General features: G+C 37.3%; 1 protein-coding gene across 3 annotated transcripts in view; it reads left to right on the forward strand.

The window, feature by feature from the left end:
• The window catches only part of DCLK1 (doublecortin-like kinase 1), a 238820-nt gene that overhangs the window by 195152 nt on the left and 32677 nt on the right, over positions 1-10991 (forward strand). For all 3 annotated transcript variants that reach the window (XM_009998337.1, XM_009998339.1, XM_009998338.1), the window contains 3 exons: positions 1-12; positions 4843-4900; positions 5698-5817. In XM_009998337.1, the coding sequence (XP_009996639.1) occupies positions 1-12; positions 4843-4900; positions 5698-5817 (190 nt within the window). The remainder of the gene's footprint in view (positions 13-4842; positions 4901-5697; positions 5818-10991) is intronic.

The following is a 10991-nucleotide window of genomic DNA, read 5'->3' on the forward strand; positions in this document are numbered from 1 at the left end:
GTGTATAGAAAGGTGAGGAGGAGAATATTCTTATTGCTGTAAGAATAATGATTAATGTCATTTTTTTTCTAGATCATGTCTTTATAGAATATGGGAAGTGTAATAAGGTAATGTCTCAATTCAGGATGGAAAAACGTGACTAATGAAAGAAATTCATGAATACAGGGGACAATCTATGAATGTAATTCTTTGTGGAGTTTTTTTCTGCTGCAATCTGCATGATTTTACCATTTATTTTGGTTAAATCTTTCGTGTTGCACTGAAATAACATCTTTTCTTGCAGTCTATTCTTGCAGCTCCCCCTTTACATTAGACCAATGAAATATTTCACATGTAGGAACATTCTGTAGATGTGTCAGGAATTTTTTTTATGTGTGGTGTAGTGGTAGTGGTCAACACAAAGAACTGACTTTAGATCCATCTATTCTGCCATGTGACATAATGGTGGAGTAACCTCTTTCATGTTTGACTTTAATTAAATGGCTATCTAGCTCTTGCTTGCCTGCTTTATGCCATTCTATGGGTTCCGTTTACTGTTAAGAGGTGAGAATAGACACCCTTAAAGACGGATTTTGGACATCCACTCCAGGTTAGAGAAGTCACCTTAAATGTCAGTATTGCTGAAAATGTCAAGGTTGACTAGCTCCGATGTTGGTTTCTAAATCTGGTCAGGCACGTCATGAGCCAGGTTTGAACTACTTCTACCCAACTTCAAGAGTGCAAAATATAGGGAAAAAAAATATAGAAATGTTCTGAGCAGAACTACAGGTGCCTTTTGGTGGTATTGTTAAAAAAAAGAAGAATATGGGGTAAAAAAGGCAGAAGGTGCCTGTGCTTGAAATGATCATAAGGTTTCTCACATTAAATAGTAGCAGTGCAGAGAAGGCCAAAAAACTAGAAAAAAGCTAGAGATGTCGGGGTCTGATAATGAAATTCCACGAGTGAAGTTTTATATTCCCTATTACCATATCCTGGAGAGAGGATTCTTAGGGAAGACTGTAACCTCACCTTTGGGATCAAAGAAATAACTTTTGCTCTTCAGCCTGTGTGATATTATAGAATAAATCAAGATTAGATCTCATGGCAGATGATGATGATAAATTAGGTTGGTTGGTTTTAAACTAGACTCTCTTTGGAAAGAGACAGGTCCCACTGCATCAGTTTGGCAAGCTGGAGACCATGAAGACAGCTGTTGGAGAAAGGGGGAAAAGTGGATTTTGTATCAGCTGACATTGTGCTTGTGGGATTTGGCCAAAGTTCTTGTGAGGCCTTTAGAGCCCTGTCAGAACGAGTTCATGGTGGACTTGGTTGTCTGGAGGGCGATAGGTGTTCAAATCAAACACCAGGCTCTGAACACGAAACTGTGGATTATGGAAAATTAAAGGAAGCAAAGCAAAACAATGTCAAAACAAGAAATGACTATAAAACCTGATAGAGGGGGCATGACTGATGGGTGAAAACACATAGCTAAGGGAAGAGAAAAAGGCAAGCTAAAAATAAAGTAAATAGCAACTGGGGGAAACAGACTACATGGCAAAAAAAAAAATAAAAATATCAACGTATTGATACTGTGTCGTTCAGCTGAAAATGCCAATTGTGCTGAGAGGCAGTTCAAATGTGCTAGTTTGCATTTTACAACTCTTTCTTGAGCTGCGAGAAAAGATATGAACAAAATTAAATATAGGTCCCACCACACTTAAAGTAATATTGATTCCAATATCCTTGAGAACTTAAATAAAAAGTATTTCCTGTCCTCTTCTCTATCCTCCTGGTCCCAGAAGTATCCGATAACGCAATGTGTCTAGTGAATATGTGCTCAAATAACATGATTACTGAGGTACTCTCAGATGCATACTTGTACAGTCTCTGAGCCATACCAATTCATATATCCTTTTTATATCAGGGAATTACTGCTTTGAGAGAGCTTGAAAATTAGAGATATGTATTTCTGTTAATACTGCTAAAGTATTCTATTATACTTCTAAAGCAGTATAGCCTTGCCATCACAAGTGTGGAAGGAGAAATTAAAGGCTCAAAGGGTAAATTAAACCAGTACTTGTAAAACCCCTTCAAAAACATTCTTCACGGTCTTTCTAAGCAGAAAACACCTCACTTCAAAGTCTGATATGTCCATCATTTGCAAAGCCAGAATTGATGGGGTGATGCTTGGGACAGAGGACTTTTCCATTTTCTTCTGACGTACAATTCCTTTGTGCATTAGACTTCAAAGAAATGGCAGCATGAGGTGTTAAGCATGTAGGAATGGGTCTTGTTACACAACTTCATTGATCGTTATGGATACTTCTTCTCCATAGCTGTGGAGACCAGCCAGTGACTACTTAGTGACTACTTAGCCACTCTGACCCTTCAGATGTGTTCACAGGTATTTTCCCCTGACAATCAACTGTCCAAAGAGAAACCGAAAAACATCTTCAAATATTTCATGTGGAAACTTCTAATTCCTGTTCTGTGCATCTGTGAACACACAGTCACACACACACACACAGAGACAAAAATACAGATAATTTTTTGTCTCCAGTGTAGTGGAAATCTCTGTGAACTCTACAAAAGGTTAAAACATCCAGGCAGGGTGGTATGCAGCCCCATTATGAACTCGAGGTCTAACTTTGTGCCCTGCAGTAGTTTTAGTTTTTTAGTCTTTACCCAGAGCTAACGTATTTCCCACTTCATGTCGCACCTTTTTATTGTTTGGGTGGCATGATAGGTGAGAGGTGATATGCCTGTTTCACTGGGAGTTCCTGGCATGGCTGTGCATATTTTTTGGTGGGTGTATAAGTTGCAGTGCTGTTGACAGCCTGCGGTTCTGCAGGTTTTTAGGGGAAAGGATTTGCATTATCTTAGCTTTAATTTTCTTTTTACCAAAACAAGGAGCAGTCAGAGTTGTCATCTGCTCGTTACATATCTGCTCCATCGTATTTGCAATTTGTCCTGTGGTGTTTTTATATGTGTTCATTTTTAACTTTCAGATATTTCCAGATTCTGACATTTCCTCACTAGCTCAGATTTCCCCCTGTTTTGGAGTACATGGAGTCTCCCATGGCCAACAAAAACCATCAATTTCCTTTCTCATGACAGAGAGGAAGCATTCCTAGGGCAACCAAACAGCATGAAAGAGACTCGTATTGAAAGAGGGCATATTTTGCCTGAGTTTGAATCCTAGATATCTTAATTTCTAATATTCCTTCTCCTGTCTCTTCCTTCCCTTCCCAAAAATTGTGTCTATATCCCTGCCTGTCCCATCACAGAGTTGGTACTGTAGCCACCAAACAGCAGCAACAGGAAGGGGCATCCCACATGGACTGCAGCCCATTTCTGTGGGCTCTAACATTAAATCCCTCTGTGAAGAGGTACAGACTTGAGAAGTTGGTTTTTTTTTTCTTTGCTTGAGTCTTGAACAGCCATGGTGCCCTTTTTTTCTGAGTCATTGACATCATACTCCAGTGTGATTTCTTTGCACAGTCTTTTAATTGATGTATTAATAAACTGTCTTTACTCCCTGCTGACCTGGGAAAACAAACAATTAATATTATGTTTTTATTCTTTTTACAGAAGTCCCTATTTTCCCTTAAGTTAATGCCATTGCCAGAGGAGGTCTCCATTCTAAAATATGGCAACGAAAATGCCCAGTCATTTTCTTATGCAGTGCTATCAGTTTGTGACTCACTTTGCATGTCTTACTTGACAGACTGTGTACACATGTATGCACATTCATTTATCTGTTTTATTTATTATATATCGATGCAATGTATTCATTTAACCATGTTTTGTTAAATTAAGTATGAAAAAAAAAAATCACCCCAGGTGCTTAAGAGGCTATTTTTTCTTTATTTTTTAACCAAACTTATACTTAAGGGCAATGTATTGGACTTCTGCAAACTTCAGATTTTTATTACAGAGCAAAAACATTTTAACAAGAGCTTTTTCTTCTATTATCAATTCATTTAATGTTATAGTGAAACTAGAGCTTGTGAACAGAACTTCTTGGTATCATCCTTATAGCCATTTTTCAGTTTTGTAATTTGGGTAGGGGTAGAAGTCAATGTTTTGAACTTGTCTACAAACTTATTTTCCTATACTAACACTATATAGTAAATATCTAAGTATGTGGTAATGATAAAAAAAAAAAACCAAAAACAAAAAAAAAGCAAACAACACCTAAAAGGAAATGTTTTCTCATCCTGAACTAATTCTCTATGATTTCTTACTGTCTCCAGAACTTTTAATATTCTTTTTCTTAAACATCATATTTAACTCTGCTAGGTATAATATACTTACTGAATACATGGAACATTAGTCCCAGGACTGACTTTTTTATCTTTTTTATCTTAGTTGGGAGTGCTAAGATAAAACACATGACTCTTCATTTTAAGTAAAAAAAAAAAAAAAAAAAAAAAAAAAAAAAAGTGTTTTCCTTAGCCTGTATTTCTTTGTGTAATCAACAGCAAAGCTTTTAAGGTTTTGAGAAGATATGGATCTGTAAATATTCTCTAATATTTTTACATAAAACTGCAGAAGAAATAACAAATACCTACTACAAAATGAAAAAATCAAGTGATTTTGTTTCAAAAATATTGAAATGTATTCTTTTTTTTTTTTTTTCATAAAATACTTCATGCCTTTTTTTGAGGAGGGGCACACACATTCAATACATTTGGCTCAAGTGCACAATTCCAAACAGATCCAAGCTTCATTTCTTGACAAAACAAATACTTGAATAGAATTCTTGCCCACATCTACTGTGCTCAAATGAGAAATATAAACTTGACTAAGAAAAATAGTCTGTGTGATTGAACATACAATTTTTCTTTTCTCTTTCCTCAGATCAACTGGTAGAGAATATGCTCTGAAAATAATAAAAAAAAGTAAATGTAGAGGAAAAGTAAGTACAAAAAAAAAAAAGAGAAAAAATATGTTTGTTTTTTTTTTCAAGAAACATTTTGTGAGAAATCAATTGGGAAGCTGTTGGTATTTGTCTTCTTCCTTGGAAGTGTTAGAAACTTTTTGGTTCAAGCTTTTGCTTGCTCTCTGGAGATCCATGGAGTATCAGTATAAAAGGCTGCCATGTGCCTTTCTGGAGGCATGTGTTGATTCTCCAGTTGGTTGGTTGTGTGTGGGTACAATCTTTCCCCTTGCTCTTCACCCCCGGAATTATGTCCTCCAGCTTTCATAATCCCACATTGTAGAAAACAGAAAAATAATACTACTAATAATAACAACATTGGTCACTATGTCTAAACAATATGCAAGGTTAATAAAACTGGTGTCAGTTTTATAGTTAAGTGAATTTCTGTTAGCTTTTCAAATCTATAACAAAAGATTCATGGAGAAGATTACATCATATTTTTAAATGGAAGGATTCTGCATTGAAGAAAAAAATGTTAGAATCTTAGAATGGCTTGGGTTGGAACCTTCCATATTTACCTTTCTCTGCGTTAGAAGCATGTCTTTCCCTCCCTTTATTTTCCTATATTCTACACCCAGTTCTTCCAGTTATCACACTGATGTTGTTTCTAGATACGTTCCTTCCATATTGCTGGATACATCTGTTATGTTTTTTTTTAAAAATCCCTGAAAAATCTGTGCAGGTCCCAATTCTCTCTGCATTTTCCACTATACTGTGGGGTCAATGTTTTTCCCACCAACCCATAGTCATTAAAGATTTGTTTTGTGTGACAGGAGCACATGATCCAGAATGAGGTATCTATTTTAAGACGAGTCAAGCATCCCAATATTGTACTTTTGATTGAGGAGATGGACATGCCAACTGAGTTATATCTTGTCATGGAACTTGTAAAGGTGAGTATTTTGGAGACAAGCTACTTATTAAGAATTTTTTCAACCATACAGAGAAATTTCATTGGTACTGAACCTTACTGAAAAATCATGGAATCATGGAATAATTCAGAATGGAAGGGGTCTCTCAATGTAGTCTTGTCCAGCATCCTACTGAAAGATGAGTAACCCACTATCTGATTTTTTTTATGGCTTTCAAATATTTGAAATATTTTTCTAACTTTTTAAAGTCACACTCAGAAGTGCTTTGTGGAACATATTTTGAAGATCATTAGTTTTATTTACTTCTCTAAAATAGATCTCTTCAAAATGTTTTATCATGAAGAAATGCATCTTCCTTGAGATGAATTGAAAATACACCCAGACTGAGTAGCCATCAATACCAGACTTCAAAATTTGATATTATTTGATAAAATAGAGTCTGATAAAATAGAGTTTAATAAAATGTTATTAATTTGTGTTAAATGTTAACAATTTTACCTTTGTATTTTCTCTACTGATTTGTAATAGCATCTTGTCAGGTTTGCCTCCTTCATAATAATCTAAATTTAAGATGGAGGAGGAAGGAAATGGAAGAGAAAAAACTGCTATTTAAAGCAAGGTTCTATTCTGAAAAGTAATTTTGCAAATGCAGTATTTCATATTCAATACTCTATTTATGTCTTCAAAGTAGCTTCCAGATCTCACACATTTATTTCACTCACTGGTGGAATTACATATTCAAACTGGATTTTGAAACTCAGGCCAGGTCATCACCTGCCCCCATACTGTCAACAGTGAAGTGCAAGAAGTGTGAATTTAGCTCTTGCTTCTGGTACTAATACATAAGTATGTCACTGTGCATAAAAGGTGACAAAAATATATTTGAGTGAATTGTACAAATTAGGACAGGAAAACACTGAGAACATCTTGTCCTCCATCCTTTAACAAAATATATCAATTTTTCACATTCACTAATAGGATTAGTGGTTCTTCCTTCCTTCCTTCAACTGTTTTGTGAGAAACAGATCCTTCCAGCAGCCACCTCCATTTCTGTATCTTGATCAGCATCTTCTCCTGGGGCAGCCTATCGTGCCAAGACCTGGGAAATCCACAGTTTTAATTGGTTAAGGACTGAGATCACAATAAAGCTATGCAGCAGCAGTAGCACTTGTGTGCAGGCCTGTTGTATGTGCACACTCAACACTTTTGAGCAAATCAGGCAGTCTGAACCCTGGCAGCCAGCTCACTTCTGATTATCTTAAATTAAAATACTTAAATCTTCATAGTCATCCTCTGTATCCATGGTTAGAAATAGGCGCCACCAGAGGTCGTGGGAGAAAGTAATTTAGGCAAGTGGGGTTGTTACTTGCTTTATTCTGGTTGTGGAGGTGGAGATTAGGAGATATTAAAGTAGGCATCTCACTGGATGGTCCCAAGTCCAAGTGTTTCTTAAGGAATTTCAGTCTCTGGGCTGGAATATGAGAACAAGAATAATTGATTTTAGTTTTGTTTGTTTGTTTGGGGTTTTTTGGGTTGGTTTGGTTTGTGTTTTTTGGGGTTTTTTTGTTTATTCCATTGTCCCTTGTGCTCCATGGCAGCAGTGGTGACACAAGTCATGTCCCCACAGCAGGGCTGGGAGGCTGTCAAGTGTGGCCCATGGGTAGATGGCCACAGATTTTCCCTGTCCTTATGGCAGGCTGCAATGGCCTTATTATCCATGAGAATCTCAGGCCATGCATGACAGTTTAGGAGATGACAACATTGTCCTCTTAGGTTTGAGTCTGCCTGATGGGCTTGAGTGGTTCTGTGAAGCTTACGTTCCAGCTGACTCCACTGTCCACCACCAACTCTGAGGAAGCACACTGGAGCATGCTAGTGACAAGAAGCTGACAAGGGTAGCCAGCATCCTCATTTAGTCTCTGACAGAGAGGTTAAATCCTAAGAAAAAAGGAAAAAATTCCAACTGGTTCCCTTCCACACCATTACCTCTGTGTAACCAGTCACAGAAGAATTTTCCCACCTTCTTCATAGTCACAGCCCTCTCTGTCACACAGGAGTGCAATGAGAATTACCACAGCTTCAAATTAGATACCATTAGCCATCTAACACTATATTTATCATAATTAATGCTCTTTTCTATCTGTGGTATGTGAGCTCACTCGGAGGTCCATGTTACTGTAGGTTTTTCCTGGAGAGCTTGTTCAAGGGTACCTCAGTCCTCTTGCACAATGTTGTAATCAAGTGTAGCCACAGCTTCAGCCTGCATTGATAAGTGCTTCAGCTTTGCCTCATGAGGTGTGCTAAGAGGTAAAAGCTGTGCCTTGTCTAACATGCCAAGACATAAGCACATAGCTGGTTTTATGGGTGCAGCCTGCTGTGCTATTCATGCTTGAAAAATATTCAAACTGTAGTCTCTGGTGGATTTTTAATCAAAAGTTCTACTCAACTAAATCAGAGAGGAGGTGACTGAAAACTCCTACAAGATTACTAGCCTAAAAGATGTATACAAAGAAAGCTTTCCATTATGTGTGCTTTCTGGAAAATTCTATGGTTTTGCACTCTTTCTTCTTTGCTCTTCAGGATTGCCGCACATACCAAGGTATTTATGCTTTTAGTTATGCTATGGAAGGGCTTTATAAGCATCTCTGTAGTTCAGATATCCTGGAGAGCACTATTTTCATGTTCTTTACTTTTATGTGGAATAATAGAAGATGTTTAAAAGAAATATTCTAATCGTGGGAAGTTAACTTCATTTCTTTGAAGTAAGCATCTATTCCTTAGTATTTATTTGGATAAAAAAAAAAAATAGGCAACAAAAAAAAGGCTTGTTATACTCTGTGAGCACCAGGAAAGGTATTTCTGGAAAGATATTAATTGCTAATTCACCAATTGCTGAATGTTACCATTTCATAGCATGCACTGTTAGAATTGATTAACCATCTGTTAGTAACTGACTTTTGAAGCCCTGACTTTAAATCAAACTCACAGACAGGAAAGAAATTCAAGGAGAAAAGGCTTGATACTGCAGAGCACGGTTTCAGTTAATACCACCCTGCATTAATTGGCAGTAACATGTTTGACATAAGTGGCTGCTGCAAGTACTGCCTTCACCTCATGGCAGATAGGCCATTCATTGCTTTGTAAAGTGTAAGAAAAAGCACTTCATAAATACAAATATAAACACATTGCAAGTGGTGCTTGTAAAAGGAAACAAGGACCTGTTTTCTGGCAAGTTGCCTTTTTACACAGTGATACAAAATTGTTATTCGAACCTAACAGGGGTTCGGCCAATTTAACAAGCAAGATTTATTGCAGAGTTTCCTTTAGTGCTCCAGGATATGATTTCACTTTTGCAGAAGAAAAGAGAGATTATATCATTTACATAACAAGGTAATAAATAAATAATTGGTTACTGTACTTCCAAGTATACTTCCTCATGTGCACAGATGATAAAAACTGCATTCAGATGTTACTGGTCTCATTTCACTCCAGAACAGGGGATTTAAGACTGAAATCTCATCCTGAACTCACCCCCTTGTGCCTGAATAAATGATAGTGACCTGCTGTGTGAATTGGCTAAACAGAACCTTGCAGGTTAAAGTGCTCTTCAGGGAAAGGGAAGCCTGAAAACAATTCTGCCTGATAAAGCTGTCAGCTCTGTTAACTCTTTGCAGGGTATCACCTCTCTTTTAACTCCAAAGAATCCCACAGATTAAATATATGCTCTCCTCTCTTACTAGGCTACCTGGAATGAAACTTTCCTAAGCAGAGTAGGCAGTTTAACTGGAGAAAGTGATTCTACCTCAGATTGGCTTGACTGCCTGTGAATGTGCTCTGCAGCATTGATATTTTGCTCAGTTTTTTCTCTACTGTGTCAACATTTTTTCTTTTTCTTCTGACTTTAGGATGAAATTTTCCCTTCTCTTTTTGAGGCTCAGCTTCTTTCTTTCTTGCCCCTCTCATCTCAGCTCAGTCTTTGTTTGGAGGCAGATCCTGTGCTGATGTTATTGACACTTCTCCTGAACATCTGGAACATATTAGATAAGACCAAAGATCTGTCTAATCCACTACCTCATGTTGAAAAGCAGCTGGTACAGGGGCTTCACAGGAAGGAGCTTAAGGAAGATAGATTATTTATCCCACATATTTTGCCACATGCTGATATTTAATACGTAGGGATCAGCAAATGCCATAAAGTACATGGTATTGTACTTTTGCCAAATATTTGGCCTTTCTTTCTAATCCTCTAACTGGTTTAGTTTGGTCTTGTCTTCCTCCCTTTCCTTGACACTATGTATTTTGATGCATCTTGATCAGTCACCAGCCAGAGCAAGAGGTTTTGATGTGATCCAGATTTGACACTGGTTAGCTGCAAGCACTTTCCAAAGCTGGGATTTGGCATCTACAGTGGGAAGAAACCTGCCCCTGGAAGAGTTCATCTGCACCTCAAAACACATAATTTTTAATAGTTTTTTGGGGGGTGTTTTTAACAAGTCATGTCTCTTTTCTCAGGTTGAAGTCTTTGGTCATTTTTGTTTCCTACCTCTTTCTCTGTAGTCATGATTTCCGAAAAAAATGTTTTTTTATTCTTCCCCCTCCTCCTTTCTCTTACTGAAAATGGTGTATACCCTGGAGCTGAGCCTTTAAAAAAACTTCATATAACTTGAGGCTGTTGAAAAAATCATGAGAGTTGGTAAAGCTGGGACTCCTCTTTAACTTCAGAAAATACCAGCTTTTTCTTTAAAATACAATCTTCTGTGATATATTTTTTTCCTGAATGTTTTAACTGCAACAGGGAATTTTTGCATTGTCTTTGCAGAATTATAATTTCCCTCCTTTTTATGTTTCTCATGGTCTGTGTTTTCTTTATGGTGCTTCTTTGATTTTGGCCTAATGCCCAATACCTCTGAGTAGTATATCTCAAAAGATGAGTTTTTTCCTCCACTTAGTCAAGCTTGCTCCTTAATCTCTTCCTTAAACTTATATTTTGGTCTTTCTCTAAGCACTTAGATCTTCTTCTTCCCACTTGACAGCTCAGCTGTGGAAGTACAGTCAAAATGTCATAGTTGCCTCAGAACCTGGTGAAGATTATTGCAACTTTGAGGACTTTCACTTAATTCCTTCCTTCCTTCCTTCCTTCCTTCCTTCCTTCCTTCCTTCCTTCCTTCCTTCCTGCCTTCCTTCCTGCCTGCCTT

Source organism: Chaetura pelagica, unplaced genomic scaffold (assembly GCF_000747805.2).
Source record: "Chaetura pelagica isolate M959 unplaced genomic scaffold, ChaPel_1.0 scaffold105, whole genome shotgun sequence".
NCBI classification, from domain to species: domain Eukaryota; kingdom Metazoa; phylum Chordata; class Aves; order Apodiformes; family Apodidae; genus Chaetura; species Chaetura pelagica.